At 48.3% G+C, this 16518-nt stretch overlaps 1 protein-coding gene across 1 annotated transcript in view; it reads left to right on the forward strand.

Annotated features, from left to right (window-relative positions):
- Nucleotides 1-4060, forward strand: part of LOC127055210 (serine protease inhibitor Kazal-type 5-like) — an 80391-nt gene extending 76331 nt beyond the window's left edge. Inside the window, exons 16-18 of the mRNA XM_050961921.1 lie at nucleotides 796-844; nucleotides 2575-2626; nucleotides 3343-4060. Of these exons, the coding sequence (XP_050817878.1) occupies nucleotides 796-844; nucleotides 2575-2580 (55 nt within the window). The 3' untranslated portion in view covers nucleotides 2581-2626; nucleotides 3343-4060. The remainder of the gene's footprint in view (nucleotides 1-795; nucleotides 845-2574; nucleotides 2627-3342) is intronic.
- The last annotated feature ends 12458 nt before the right edge of the window (nucleotides 4061-16518 follow it).

Genomic DNA, 16518 nt, shown 5'->3' on the forward strand with positions numbered 1-16518 from the left:
TAGATTGACCAGGAGCAGCTGAGGGGAAGAGAGCAGAGCCCTTCGGTGAATCATAGTGCATTGTGGCTGGCTTAGTTTATTTTAACTGACTCATCACAGCAAACAAATGTCCCCAAATAGAGGAATCTCCCATGTATTGAAAATCAGATCAGCCTCCTATGACTTTATCTTGTTACAAACGTACCTAGGTGAGTTAAAATGAACCCACGGGAAAAGTACATTAGCTCTTGCAACCACAGGAAAAGTTGGCACAGTGAGCGCTTGGTTCTCTTTGCTCACCTTGGTGCTATTCACTGTGCTCTGTGGCACATGACTAGCGCCTTTATATAACCTCAACTTCTTGGAAACCCTCATATGGCCTCTCTTATTTCCTAATTGGGAGCCAACAAATAAGAATGATTTGGGTCAGGGTCTCAGCAGTGCATGACAGCTACTGCAATTGATCAGAGCTTGCAGTGTAAGGAACTCTTCCTTCTTCGGAAGTGAAAATAGGGATTTAACATTTGCTACTAAAATGTAGGGGAAAGTTGCTAATGGTACCTTCCAGTATCAGAGAAGGTGTCAGAAGCCACAGTGAAGCGCCCAATGGAAGTACAGAGATGTACAGATAGAGAGAATGAATCCTCCTCAGGTTGGGGAGAGATCAGACATTGTCCCAAGGAAATTGTAATAAATCCCATCTACCATAGTCTGAAATTAGCTAATGTGGTGGTGACTTCTGGAGAGATGTGACTCCCTAGAGGAAAGTGAGCATTCATCTTGTCTAATCTCTTCCTCTGACTTTTATTTCCCCAGGAAAACGAGATCTGAGATTGGTATAAAGCACATAGGAGCGTGCGCTCAGGTTTGTCCAGCTCTTTTACTTATTAAAGTGAGGCCAGATGCAAGAACATTGCAGGTTCTCTGGGTCAAGGGCCATCATTTTGTTCTGTGTTTGTACAGCACCTGGCACGATTCCAACCTAGTGCATGACTAGGGCCCGTAGGCACTACCGCTGTGCAGATAATTCACATTGGCAACATACCAATGATAAGGCGCGTGTCTGCCAGACATGCCAAACCTGCGAAAAAAAATGCAGAAATTGAGCTTGTTTTTGGAGTAAGTGGCTTGTGAGTTGCTTGTTGGCTAGGTTTTAGCTTGTAGCTTGTGTTTCTTTTTTTTTTTGATCAGCTCCTGGCAAGCAGGGGCAACAGGGTAAGTGGGGGAGAGAGTCAGGGGTGCACTGCAGGCCCACCACAGTCCCATACTGCATGCCAGGGGATCTAGTCACATAGAGTGTTGGGGTTCTTAGGGACTGGTTTGTTTTGAAAGAGGATTAGCTGGATTTTTGGTTTATTGTGAAAGTCAGGGAGCTAATTTACCACTTGAAAGTTGGCAACTGTGGTGTCTATCTGCTGCTACGGCCCTTAAACTACAGGGAGAGAGACAGGAAAGAATTTAGAGACAGAGCAAAGAAATGGGGTTTAGATCTGGATTAAATTTAGGCTGGGGTTCAGACTGTTTTAGGGTTTTATACTACCACTCATCACCATGGTATCTGGGTGCTTTCCACCTAAAATCAATAGTGATGGAGAAGACCTTAGTGGACTTCAAGGAGGCTCTGGAACATCTCCCTTTTCGATGTCAAAACTCTGCTTGGATTAGGGTGTTTTGAGGGGAAGGTGGTCGGCAGGGATTTGGGAATAAAAGGGGGTTCAGATTGCTAGTGTCACTTATTGTGGAAAGGCTTTCTGAGAGAGCAAGGCTTTGCAACATTTCTAAATGGCCAGACCCTGGATTCACCTGATCTTTTCTAGCAGCAAAGAATCCTGTGGCACCTTATAGACTAACAGACGTTTTGGAGCATGAGCTTTCGTGGGTGAATACCCACTTCCTCAGATGCATGTAATGGAAATATCCAGGGGCAGGTATACATATGTGTGCTAGCAAGCAAGCTAGAGATAACGAGGTCAGTTCAATCAGGGAGGATGAGGCCCTGTTCTAGCAGTTGAGGTGTGAGGAATAAATTATTTTATAAATGTATTAATAAATTGTTACAGCGCATCTCACTCCTACTACTGAAAACTCCAGGATTCTCTCTCTTGTCGTAAGGCATTCACTGCTTAAAACCCACACTCGTGATGCCCCATATTCCCAGGTTTTCTTTCTTAACCCTTTTCTTACATGATGGAAGTGTTTATAGGGCAGCACCCAGATATTCTCAGCTCTCGTACAAAGCTGTTAGCTTTGTCGAGTCAATTTTCCCAACCAAAGACAGACAGACACACAGTATAGGAAAAACGAGAAGACAGAAGTGAAAAGAAGACTAGGTGCTCCAGTTGTAAGTGAGTAACAATGGTTGTTAGCTTCAGGCTGAAGCTGTGAGTACTTCCTCTAGCTGGCAGGTTCCTAGTTCTCTTGACTCTGTTTTTGTAACCCACAATGTTGTTTCAATGTACAGCACCGAGTGCACATTGTTAACACACAACAAACGAATGCATAAATCATAAGCCCACATGGTTATCTAACATAACAGGGCTCATTCGCTCAGATGGTCAGTTAGGCTCACCTCTTGCTCTGTGTCTCTCTTCCCAGAAGTAAAGGAGTTCAGACCACTAGCAAGTATCAAAGCAGAAGCGTGACAAAGGTACAGACAAAGATGCTCATCTCCTGCTGCTGTGACGAGGAGCCATAAAAGCACCTAGATAGATATGTCCAGATTCATAGACTCATACATTTTTAAGCCAGAAGGGACCTTGGCAATAATCTAGGCTGCAGAACACAAACCACCGAATTTCACCCAGGGATTCTGCAGAAAGCCCAGATCTTTGCTTTGTTCATTATGGTCAGAGCACAGCACCAGAACAAGGATTTGCAGTCCAAATCCTGCATAGTCTCTGGAGCTTGGCTGCTAGACTCTGCAGGGAGCCTTGCCCTCCCCTCTGCACCCAAAGAGAGGGGCCCTGTGATGTTTCTTTGGGGGTGGTGATGGGATTTAAATGGGGACGGAGGGAATCCCTCCCCAGTACAGGTAACCAGGACAGCTTGCGGCTGGGCCTGTGAGAGTGGCCAGGTGTGCATGGGTACTGGGGAGAAGTGAACCCCCTGAACCGAACCATCCCAGCACCTGCAGCCACAGTGCCTTCTCAGGCCTAGCTGCCCTGGGGAAGGGAGCCACAGGCTGCCTGCTTTGTGGAGCATGTGTTGCTCCCTGGCCCCTCACAAGGCAGGGCCGTGCCTTTGGGGCTAGATTCCCAGAGGAGTGCAGCGAGTTGGGCACTGTTTGGTTTTTCGAGGTCTCTTTAGAGAGGTTTTGCCCTCCGGAACGATGACACTATGCACTCTGTCTCCCTCTCTCTCCAGGGCAAGTCATGGAAGAATTGATGTTAAGCATGAAGGAAGTTGCTCTAATCCTCAGTGCTGCAAAACCTGCCTTCGTCCTTCTCCTACGCTCTCGAGGGGACAGTCCTGCACTGGCTCAGGTGTAGGGAGATGGCATTAGACAGCCCAGTCAGTCTTTTCCCAGCTCTAGCTCCTATGATTCTGTGGTCCCTCCGGGGAGTCCCATTCTCCGCTCTCCTCACGTCACTATATCTCACTGTGCTGCTTCAATAAAGTAAACTCAGCAGAAACCTGTTACTTTTCTCCACCAGGCCTCCTTTGAGGGACTTGTTTAATCAGCACTTGAGCTGTACCCTCTGCAGAAATAGCAGATTAGGTTAGTGGATAGACCCCTCTCTGGATGCGTAGCTGGCCCTAGCTTTGCCCCTAGATGTTACTCTGGTGGTTCACATGAAGAGTCCAGGTGAGAATAAATACACACCTGGGACTCCCAGTTACTGTAAGTAACCTGTGATAAAGGGAGGAAGCATGCTGTAATGGTTACAGCATGGGACTGGTAGTCAGGGGCTCCAGGCTCTGCACACATTCGCTGCGCAGCCTTTGGTAAGTGACTTCGCCCCTCTGTGACCCTGTTTCCAATATCTGCAAAAAGGAGATTAATAAAATAGTTCCCTACCTCACAGGGCTGTTGTGAGGCTTCCCTGGCTTGTGTTTGTAAAGCACTTTGAGATCTGCCGGTGACTGGCCACTATAAAACATAGCGTGTGTTAATCTTAGGATGAGGATGATTCTTTTATTGTTGCTGTAGCAATCTTTTGTCAGAATCAATCCGGACTGCTCCCCCACTCCTCCCTGCAGTCTGTCCTCTGGCCATTGTGGGAGCTTCTATTCTGGTCCAGGGTTTGAGAGGCCCTGATTTTGGATGGAATTCAGAAGCATGAAGAGCACTAGCAAGCAGACAGCTGCTGGCTTCGCTGCAGTGTTGCGGGCTGGCCCAGGGTGCCTTTGGATCTCCTCTTCTGGGGCAGCCAGGCTGAAATGTGTTGCACTAGGTAGGGCCATTGCAACCATCCGACGTTTCTGGCTGTGGTCAAGGTGTAAAGGGAAGAAGTGGTGCGAAGGCACATGGGGAATGACTTCAAGCACTTCATCCTAAGACCAGTAATAAAGAAATGAAGAGGTGCAGGCAAGGGAAGGGGAGGCTTGAAATGACATTTTAAGAGGGGTGGGACGACATCTTAGGCTGGCCCAGTACGGTGTCCTGTTTTCCTTTGGGGAAAATACGGTCACCCTAGGGAAAATCCCTTCCTGACCCAGTAGCTGGGTTGGCTGAAGCTGTGAAGCATGAGCTTTTAAGAACATCAGATATAAAGTGGAAGTGAGCCCTGGGCCTGTTGAGCTCTGCCCCCCATGTTCACAAGCAACCCAGGCATACAAATGCACTCATCAATTTGTCCAGTTCTCTTAAAACTAATTAGCTTGTTTGTCCCCACAACTCTCTTTGGGCAGCTGCCCCAGAACCTCACCTCTCTGATGATTACAAACCTTCCTCTAATTTCAAACCTGAATTCAGGGCCAGTTCATATCCATTTGTTGTTGTGCCAGCATTGTCCTTTAGCTTACATCGCACTTCACCCTCTGTGCTGTATTTATCAGGAGCAACCAGATCCCCTCTCAGCCTTCTCTTTGCTAGACCAAACAAGCCAAGCTCTTCCAGTCTCCTCTCAGAAGACAGGCCCTCGATTTCCCTGATCACCCTAGTAGCTCTTCTCTGCACCTGTTCCTCTTTAAATTCATCTTTCTTGAACATGGGTGATCAGAACTGCACACAGTATTACAGATGAGGTCTCACCTATGTCTTGTACAATGGAATTCATACTTCACCGGCTCTTTTGGAAATGTCTTGCCTGATACATACTAGGATCACATTTTCCTTTTTCCCAGCCACATTACATTGGTGGTATATAGTCATCCTGTGACTGGCCAGTACCCCCAGGTCTTTCTCCTCCTCTGTTGTTTCCAACTGATAAGTCCCCAGCTTGAAACAGAAATTCTTACCGTTAGATCCTAAGTGTATGATCTTCCACTTTGTACTATTGAATTCCATCCCATTTCTGTTACTCCAGCCTTCAAGGTCATCCAGATCTTCCTGTGTAATGTTCTGATACCTCTCTGTATTGACGATGCCTGCCAACTTTGTTTCATCAGCCAGTTTCATTAGCACACACCTACTGTGTGTGCCAAGATCATTAATAAAAATATTGAATAAGGTTGGTCCCAAACTGATCCTTGAGGAACTCCACTAGTAACCTCCCTCCAGTCTGGTAATTCACCTTTCAGCACAACCCGTTGTCTTCTCCTCTTTAGCCAGTTCCTTATCCACTTTATATTGCTTGTACTAATCTCCATTTTCCTTAACTGAACTACTAATTTCCCATGTTGTACCATGCAAAATGGTTTACTGAAGTCCAAGTACATTAGAAATGCTGCACTTCCCTTATCTAAAAAAACCAGTTACGTTCTCCAAGAAGGAAATCAGGTCAGTCTGGCATGATCTTTGGTAAACCCATGTTGTATTACATCCCTTTTACCATCTGCCTCTACACACTTCATTATTCTTTCCTCTCCAGCTGGCTCTTTAACTTTGCATATGACTGGGGTCAGACTAACTGGTCTGTAATTGCCTGGATCATTTTTTCCTCTTTCTTAAATATAGGAACAATGTTAGTGAGTCTCCCGTCATGTGGGCTTAGTCCTGAATAGGTAGATTTATTACTGGACTAGCAATCTCACATGCCAGTTCTTTCAGCATTCTGGGACGGACGGTATCTGGTTCTTGTGATGTGAGTGCATTAAGCTCTTTATGTCTTCCTTCTACCTCAGGGTACGTCTACACTACAAGATTATTCTGATTTTACATAAATTGGTTTTGTAAAACAGATTGTATAAAGTCGAGTGCATGCGGCCACACAAAACACAATAATTCGGTGGTGTGCGTCCATGTACCTAGGCTAGCGTCGATTTCTGGAGCGTTGCACTGTGGGTAGCTATCCCATAGCTATCCCATAGTTTCCGCAGTCGCCCCCGCCCATTGGAATTCTGGGTTGAGATCCCAATGCATGATGGTGCAAAAACAGTGTCGCAGGTGATTCTGGGTAAATGTTGTCACTCATTCCTTCCTCCGTGAAAGCAACAGCAAACAATCATTTCGCGCCCTTTTCCCCTGGATTGCCCTGGCAGAAGCCATAGCATGGCAACCATGGAGCCCATTTTGCCTTTTGCCACTGTCATCGTATGTGTACTGGATGCCGCTGACAGAGGCAGTACTGCAATGCTACACAGCAGCATTCATTTGCCTTTGCAAGGTCGCAGAGACAGTTACCATCCCTATTGTACCGTCTGCCATGCCATTGTAAATTGACAATGAGATGACATTATCAGTTGTTCTGTACCATCTGCTGCAGTCATGGGTGCTCCTGTCTGACCTTTGCTGAAGTCAACCGGGGCGCAAAGACAAAAATGGGAATGACCCCCTGGGTCATTCCCTCCTTTATGTTGTATCTAAAAATAGAGTCAGTCCTGCCTAGAATATGGGCAAGTGTACTAGAGAACCAGTGTACGAGAGAACCAGAGAGCACAGCCGCTCCGTGTCAGATCCTGCAGAAATGATGAGCTGGCTGCCATTCTAGGGGGTGCCCATGCAACAACCCCACCCGTTGCTTCCCTCCTCCCCCAACCCTCCTGGGCTACCGTTGCAGTGTCCCCCCATTTGTGTGATGAAGTAGTAAAGAATGCAGGAATAAGAAACACTGACTTTTTAGTGAGATAAAATGAGGGAGAGGCAGCCTCCAGCTGCTATGATAGTCCAGACAGGACATTAAACGGTGGGGGGGAGAGGAGCCCAGCATCCCACTGCTATGATAGTCCAGGCAGTACAGAATCTTTTCTTTAGACCTGAAAGGAGGGGGGCTGATGGAGCTCAGCCCCCAGTTGCTATGATGAAGACGGTTACCAGCCATTCTATACCATCTGCTGGGAATGACCGGGAGTCATTCCTATTTTTACCCAGGTGCCCCCAGCCGACCTCACCTGAGGCCAGCCAGGAGCACTCACGAGCTGATGACAAGGATGGTTACCAGTCCTACTGCACTGTACCGTCTGTCACCGGGGAAGGAAGGAGAGAGGATGCTGCTGTTCATTGCCCCAGCACCGCGTCTACCAGCAGCATGCAGTAGACATACGGTGACATTGAAAAAAGTCAAAAAAAGATTTTTTTTCCCTTTTCTTTCATGGGGGGGGGAGGGGGAGTAAATTGACAAGATATACCCTGAACCACCCCGGACAATGTGTTTGACCTTACAGGCATTGGGAGCTCAGCCAAGAATGCAAATGCTTTTCGGAGACTGCGGGGACTGTGGGATAGCTGGAGTCCTCCCTCCATGAGCGTCCATTTGATTCTTTGGCTTTCCATTACGCTTGTCACACAGCACTGTGCTGTGGACTCTGTATCATAACCTGGAGATTTTTTTCAAATGCTTTGGCATTTCGTCTTCTGTAACGGAGCTCTGATAGAACAGATTTGTCTCCCCATACAGCGATCAGATCCAGTATCTCCCATACGGTCCATGCTGGAGCTCTTTTTGGATTTGGGACTGCATTGCCACCCGTGCTGATCAGAGCTCCACGCTGGGCAAACAGGAAATGAAATTCAAAAGTTCACGGGGCTTTTCCTGTCTACCTGGCCAGTGCATCCGAGTTCAGATTGCTTTCCAGAGTGGTTACAGTGTTGCACTGTGGGATACTGCCCGGAGGCCAATACCGTCGATTTGCAACCACACTAACTCTAATCCGATATGGTAATACCGATTTCAGCCCTACTCCTCTCGCCGAGAAGGAGTACAGAAACCGGTTTAAAGAGCCCTTTATATCGATATAAAGGGCCTCGTTGTGTGGACGAGTGCAGCGTTAAATCGGTTTAACGCTGCTAAAATCTGTATAAACACGTAGTGTAGACCAGGCCTCAGATGTGGTTATTTCCATTTCCAGACACTCATTTCCATCAGCTGTCCTGCCTCCATGCACAGGTTCCAGATTATCATCCTCACTGAAAACCAAGGCAAAATATTCATTTAGTTTTGGGGCCAGACCCAGATTATCTTCAATCTCCTTCCCAGCCACGCTGCAGAGCAGCCCAACCTCATCCTTCCTTATTCACTTTTTATTTATATAACCAAAAAAACCCCTAATTATTTATTGTCATTTCCCTGGCAAGAGCTAATCCAGCTTGACTTTTAGCACTTCTGCCTTTACTCTTAAGTTTGCTAACCTCCAGGATGTCGCTTTCTTGGCTGATCAGCCCCTTTTTCCATTCCCTATACGCTCTCTGCTTACTCCTAATAACCTTTTTGAGGCAGTGATTCATCCCACTGGGTCTGGAGCCTTTCCCTGCATGTTTTTCCCCCTTGCCTGGGTTGTAAATTTCAAATCACCTTTCGATTGTTGATCTGCTAGAAGAAAGGGGCTCTTGAAAACTTTATTGCTGAGGTCTGTAGAAACCAGCTAGAAACACTGTGCTCTAATGAAAGTCAGCCAAAGGCTACAGAAATGTCCCGTGTTCCGTATCAGTCAGGCGAGATTATTTACAGACCAAGGCAGAGTTAAAATATAGCAAGTCAGCACATTCTGCCAAGATAGCTTGAGAGTACATTGCAATGAAGTTGTATAAACAAAGAGAATATTTGCATTAGGAGGCAGCTATACAGGAAAGTCCAGCAGGCACCTGGCAAGTACAGATAACTCAGAACATGGCTCACTGGCCATAGACTTGAGCTATCAAGGTCTTATTCCTTGATCCCTACCATGCCTAGAGGGCTGGCCCATCTAACACACCCCGTGCCAAAGGAGCCTGAGAAATTGGAACAGTAACCGTGCTAAACTACCCCGAGTGACTTGGGTCACTCTCTGGTAAACCTCACTGTGGAGGGCAGAAGGGAAGGGAATAGCTGTGGTCTCGGAGAAATCCCTTCATCTCTAAACAGGTCAGTTGTACCCTAGAGCTTGTTGAGAAGAGGTAGTGCTTCTCCTCCAGTGGATTGATGGATGGGCTCCCTCCTCCATCCTCCCCGCAGGCCATACCCCCACATAATGCTTACTACCGTGCCGAGAGCTTCAGGGTGTCTCAGGGTGGCTGGCTCTTTAAGGGGAGCTGGGCTTAGCAACCTCCCAGCTGAGACTGAGCAGTGAGGGATCAGGGGTGATAAAATCCAGCAAGTGGCCCAGATGGGTTGGGGAGAGCTACAGGAAGCAGGCTGCTCCTATAGCAGGCAAACTCCCAGACAAGTGTCTGGAGCAGGTCTGGGAGAAGAGCTGCCAGGAAGACTCTGGGTCAGCAGGTGTGTGAGGATCAGTAATCCCTCAGTGCTTAAGGTGCCTGCAAGGGCTGCACTTCACTCTGTGTCCACTTCCTGCTGATGGTGATAACACCACTGTGACCCACAGAGCCCTGCCCCGATGCTGTGCCGGGGAAGCTCAGCCGTTAAAGGCACAGCCCCATATACCACCACAGGCAAAGAGCTGACTTTTAGGCAAGTGGCCTGTACAGAGGAAACCTTCAGGGAAAGGTTGGCCCCTGCAGAAGACCCTGGCTTATGGGGAAGGGACGATTGTTGTGCTGAATTTGTATTATTTGGAGGAAATAAAGCTGAAGCCCTGAGAAACAGGGCCTGTACCAGACTCTGGGCATGGTACCAATCCCTCGTGGGCTGGGAGACAGGCCAGCAGCCAACAGGAGATTGGTGGCATGTGATGCAGTAACTCCAGTATCATTATAGGTGAAAACAGGGCCAGTGCTACCATTAAGGTGAACTAGGTGGTTGCCTAGGGCGCCAAGATTTGAGGATGCCAAAAAGTGGTGCCCCTAATTTTTTTTTTTACAGTGGTTCCTCCCCGAGTGCGCGGTCACTGCTTCACTTCTCCCACCTCCCAGGCTTGCAGAGCCAATCAGCTGTTTGGCGCCGCAAGCCTAGGAGGAGAATTAGAGCGGGGGCGGCGTGCTCGGGGAGGACGCGGAGCAGAGGTGAGCTGGGATGGGGAGAAGCTGCAGGGCTCCCCGGGGGGGGGGCGCCTCAGGGGGGGGGGGGGGCGCGGGGAGCTGCTGCAGAGCTGAGGAGGGGGCACAAGGTGGAATTTTTGCCTAGGGTGCGAAACTTCCTTGCACCGGCCCTGGGTGAAAGGGAAGGACTCAGCAGAACTGTGATATTGTAAGGTTACAGTCCAGCTTCTCATACTTCTTTCTCTCATCTGTGGTTCCTGCATGTCCCCAGTCCCTGTGGGATCTGAGCATCTCCCAGATGCATGAAGTATGCACCTAGCAATATGTGTTCCTCTCTCTTTCTCTCCAGAGAGCAGGGCCTGGGGGAGGGTTGATGGAAGTAGAAATGGGTTATTCCCTTTGCTCTAAAGGCCAAAGGGCTTGAGGGTCAGCATTTTTTATTGGGCACAATCAACACTGTACTGATTTCAGAAGAAAATGGAATCCCTTCCTGAAGGAACTTGCAGCCTAGAGTAAGGGAGAAGGTTTGCCAGAGATACTGCAATTGGCGTTAATCATTCAGTATTTCTTGGGCTGTTATCGCTGCTGTGTGGGTGTTTTGTTTGCTCAAGTATCTTCTATGGAAAATATATGGTACAATAAGTTACAAAAATAATGCAACTCATTCACCTTGCATAGACTAAGGTCATTTCACCTTTCAAGTGGCTGCATATGTTCTTTGCATGCCTCTCTACCTGCAATCCGCCGGGAACCACATGGAAGTAAGACACAGAATCCCTTGAATTTATTTAATCAAGCAGAATTATAACTACAACCATCCTGTGCATGGCACTGGTATTACACGCTCTGTTGTCTGGAACCAAGGTGCCATCATTCTTCTCAATGAACTGCAAAGAGCCCAGACTCTTCTCTCTTCCTTGGAGTTATAATCCAAGACAAGGCATTCTGCTGAATTTACTGTATTGTCAAAGCAAAGAATCACAGAAGCAATGAAGGGCCTTTGGAGCACAAGAGAGGAGAATGTGTACCAACATGAGGATCTGCACAGGAAATTGCTAGTGGAAAATGAGTGCAAAGACTTGTTTTCCACACTCACTATGATAATGAGCAATTTCCTCTTGTATTGGCTCAAATACATAAATAAATCTGCTCCAGCCATACCTGCCTCCTTTTGTGTATGCATCCCAGGTGAAGGAGTGAAGTAGGACAGACACAGAATCCTTCTGCTGCCCCTCTGAGCTGAGTGGCTTTCACCCTGCATGACCATCGGGGGTCATGGGCAAGCAAGATAGTGAATTTTTAAGTCAGAAGTGGGAGACTTTGCTCCCTTCACAAGTAGCAGGATGCAGTGCTAGCAATTACTGTGCCAGGCCCAATGGCCCAACCCAGACTCCACTGGCATTTAGTGCAGATGTGCTAGAAGAAAGGGGCTCCTGAAATTTGATAGCTAAGGTCTGTAAAGAGCAAAGGAGCAACCTAAAGGAATTGAGGTCAGACAGAATTGTGAAATTCAGTCAAGGTCTACAGCAACGTCACGTGAACCTTATCAGAGGGGAGAGGTTATTCACCAAGGCACGGTCAAACAGTGTCCAGCGGTGCTCTGCCAAGTGTTCTGGAGATGAATTGCAATGACGTTCTATAAACAAAGGGGGATATTAGCTTTAGGACACTGCTATCAGGGAAAGCACAGTGGGTGCGCGCCCCCTACAAACTGTCCAGAGGGGCACACAGGGGGGGTTCCCAAAGTGACTGCCAGTGGGCCTGGGGCCTTTAAGACACACCAAGTTAAACTAGCGCAGGAGACTGAGTCACACTCTGACACACTGTCATATCCTAATACGATCAGGAAGGGCTTCACTGCGGTGCCAGCTGCCCTGTCCTAGAGACCCATGATCCTAGAATCAGAATTACCTAGGTAGGAATACGGCAGGAAACAGACTAAGACAGAACATTGACTGAGGGCAGACCTTAGCCTCTAGTGTGTGTAGGGTGTTACATTTTCAAACAAGTTCCTTGGTTCTCCTACTTGGGAGGAGCTCCCGGTAACTATCTGCGAAGCAACCTCACTATCCACCTTCAAATTCCTTATGAAAATCTTGGCATTGGGCAGGCTGCTAGTACACAGCAACCACTGCCAATGATGCTGACCAGGCTGATTCATTGGTTCCTTGTGCTTCCCCATCAAGTCTGTAGCCCCCGGTGTTCCAGACATTACAGGAACTGGTGTTTTGTTCTCTGTTTGCACAGGGTCCTGCTCCATGAATGGGGCTCACGGGTGCTACTGCAATACACCTAATTCTAATAACATGGCTCTGTTTTCAAAGAATTCACTCGCAGACCAGGGTCTAATCCTACATCCTCAGTGATGTCTCTGCAACCTCACTGAAGGCTGATATTTCTAAGGGCAGACAGTCTCCAGCGTTCGCAGATAAACTTTCACTGTGGCTTAGCTCAGGCTATATCAATTCACTACATGATTTTACAAAGATCAGAGAGGAGGAAAACACCCCTGGTGTCAGACCTTATTTCACATCCCCGACCAATGCAGGATTTATCCCCATGGTGCATGAGCCTGTACTTTGTCCAGTTCAAGCTTCATTGACTCAAGCAGTGGGTCTGTGACGTCCTCCCGTTACTCCATGCCCAACAGACAGCCTGAGTGTTCACTGGCCAGGAGTTGGAGAGCTTCTATTAATTTGCATTAAACAGATGGAATGAATTATAGCCACCTCATCTTTAACTATGGAAGGCACAGCCTACTGAGACTACGTGTCCCAGCATGAAGAGATCCAGATGGAGCTGAGTGGCTTGACGGCTTGGATCAAGATATAATATTGCATGCTGGGACTTGTAGTCTCTGTGGGCTGCGTCTCCATGTTAAAGGTGAGGGGCAGCCAGAAGATGAACCATTGAATTCTGTAAGCAGCACTTATTTTTCAGAGGTTATTCCCTCAGCCACAGAGCTATGTCCTGGGTTGAAGCTTGGGTATATGCCGTGCACTACTTTCCATCCCTGCTCATGCTGTGTACGCTATCGGTGGACCGTGTTTGCAGCATTGGTCTAACCATGCTGGTCGCAGGGTATGAGAGGGACAAGGTAGGGTATAAAAGAAATTACCTCCCCTACCAAATCTCTTACACCATGGAGGTCATTGCTTTGACTATTGAACATGTTTAGAGAACCCCTTTGGGCATGTTGGGGCTACAAGAGGAATCCCTATGGCTGGGTTATGTTAGATCCCTGCATACCGTTGAAATGGGAGCTTGGCTCGTAGCTCCTTTGTGGCTCCTAGCCCATAGACGCAAGCCACAGAGGGAGCCCCCGAAATGCCCCGCTGCACTGAACTGGGACGTTTGCTTTCACAATGACAAGAGCATGTGCGGCAGAAGACGCACAAAGGGCCGTCTCTCGAGTGAGGAGAGTGCAGACCCACACCCTGGCATTGTGCTGTGATTCCTCCTCTTGGACTTTGCTGTGACAGCCGGATCATGCCGTTTGAGGCTCCATGCCCCAGGAACAAGTTTGCATCAAGTTTTAATAGCACTGAGGGCCTGATCCTGCTAGGGACTGAGCATTCCCTGTGCAGTACAGAGCACCCTTTGGCTTGGCAAGGAATTATGATTATTTCTTCTACCATAGTCCCTAGCAGCCCATGACATATGCCAACCCCGTTGTGCTAGGCACATTTCACCCTACACAGCTGACACCCCTGGAAAACCATCCCTTTAAAGGCACTCCTGCTCTTTTATCCTACTTTTCTCTCAAACATCCACTTTATAATCAGAGCCATATGCATGAAAGCAGGACCAGCATGAAAACGTCCTGTCACTCTGCAACCCAACAGCCCAGGAAAATGCAGCTCGCCAGACAACCACAGCAAGAAACAGCTTTCCCGATACTCGCTGGCATGGTCTGTGTGCTCTCATGGGAGCACCAGTGCAGCCAGAGCCTCCACACGTCCTACTGACGGCCTCCTGCCCCATGTGCTTCACAGCAAGGTGCAGGCTAGAGCATGAAGAAGGGACAAACTATGGCCTGGTCAGGTGGAGGAGGAGAGGGAAAGAGTGTGAAAGAGAACAAAGAGGAGAGACTGAGAGAAGAAGGAACAGGATGGAGAAAGGAAAGCAGGAGAGGGTAAAATGATAGAGAACCTCCCTTCTGAAGGAGAGGAATTGTGTGCATTTATGGGTGTTGTCAAAGATAAGAGAATAAGGGCTGAGCTCTACTCGAGTTGATTGAGAAACGCCAATTCTTTAAAAAAATATTTCCTGCATTTTTCTCAGTTTTTCAATGTAAAACCAAAGTTGAAACCCACTTCTGGTCAAATATTTTAATTTTTAGTAAAAATGTTCAGTTCCAGATTTTTGGTCTTTGCTGAAAAACTGGAAAGTTACAATGAAACCGATGTCTTTGAAAATGTTTCATTTTGCTCAAAAAGCCATTTGTCATGGGACCAAAAAAAAAAAAATCCAGCCAACCTAATCCCTATTTTCTGGTCCCTTCCCTTGTCTTTATTCTGCAAAGTTTCCCTTCCTCCCAGCTTTGCTTTCTGTCTTTTTCTGCTTTGAGGGGCTGGAGGAGCTGGGACCCTTCACTCCCAAACCGGTGCATGTTGGACTTTTCCAGAAGCCCTTTCATTGCAAAGAAAGTGGGGGGAATTATGCAGTGGAAAAATGTCTTTAAATAATCTGAGCATTTCAGTACATTCCTGCTTGACCTAGAATTTACCTTAATTAACCTACACAGGGGCAGCCTGAGACCCCCTGCTGCCCGCCCATGCAGGGCCAGCCCGAGCCACCCCACCACCCGCCTACACAGGGCCAGCCCAAGCTGCCCGCCCGCGTGGGGCCAACCTAAGCCCCTCCGCTGCCACCCGCCACTGCTATTTCTCCCTTCTCCCTTCTTCATTGCCTGGCCTTTGCAGGGCCTCAGGCACTGGGGCACCTCAGTTCCTCCTGTTCTCTGCAGCAGTCGAGTCTCCTGTTGGCCGTAACGCTTTGGGTTCACGTCGGCTGTTGGGTTTAGTGTGCGGGGGCTGGGTGGCCTGTGCTGTATAGGAGTCAGACAAGCGAGCTGGTGGTTCCTTTCAGCCTAAACTCTGTGATTCTACCTGCACTCCATGCCACTAGCGTCTCAGTTTGTACATTGGCTCTCCAAAGCCAACCGCTGAGCAGCTGAGTACAAAGTGGGGCAGGTAATATCTTACTGGACCCAGGGCCGGCGCTTACATTTAGGTGCCTAGGCAATTGCCTAGGGCTCCAGGATTATTGGTGGGCGGCATTTTGCCAGAGGGGTTGGCAGGCGGCTCCAGTGGAGCTGCTGCAGTCATGGCTGCGGACGGTCGGCTGCTCGCGCTGCTCCGGTGGACCTCCTGCAGGCACGACTGCGGCAGCTCTACCAGAGCCACGCGAGCAGCCGACCGTCCGCAGCCACGACTGTGGCAGCTCCACCGGAGCCGCAGGACCAGCGCGCGGGGCAGCGAAATTGCCGTGCGCCTAGGACGCTCAAACCCCTAGCGCCAGTCCTGACTGGACCCACTTTTGCTGATGAGAGAGACAGGCTTTTGAGCTCTTCTTCATGTCTGGACTTTGATGATGTCTAACATGCAGAGCTGGGGTCTTATCTCAGAAAAGATGTGAAAACAAATTGAGGCAACCTCTCCTCCTCCCCCATGCTTTACCTCCAAACCGCCAGCCCATTGGGTCAGTTTGCACCACAAACAGAGACTTCATTCTTCTCTGTGGAATAATTGCAGCTTTCCTTTCATGTTCAAGGCTACTCACTGACACCTCTTACATTCTATTTTCTTTCTCTAGGATTTTTTTTTCTAATACAGGAAAACCTGTCTCAAGCGACTAACCAAAGGACCAGCCAAAATCAATCAGCTAGTAAAAGTGAATCATTAGCTGGAAGTCAAGACCTCAGTAAATACTGGCAGGCCTGCTGTACTAGTGAGAGAACGGGAGGATTGTTTCGTAATCAGGTTGGATAGGCTGGTCTCCTGCACTGGTGCATACATATGTAGATATAAACATACACATGGTACATGATCACCATCCGTGGGGAGCGCTAAGAGATCATCGCCTCAGCTGAGCACCAACAGATTCGACACAGATTAAACCATCACCTCCCCTCCACCAGGAAG

The sequence above is a fragment of the Gopherus flavomarginatus genome, chromosome 7 (assembly GCF_025201925.1).
Source record: "Gopherus flavomarginatus isolate rGopFla2 chromosome 7, rGopFla2.mat.asm, whole genome shotgun sequence".
Taxonomy (NCBI): Eukaryota; Metazoa; Chordata; order Testudines; family Testudinidae; genus Gopherus; species Gopherus flavomarginatus.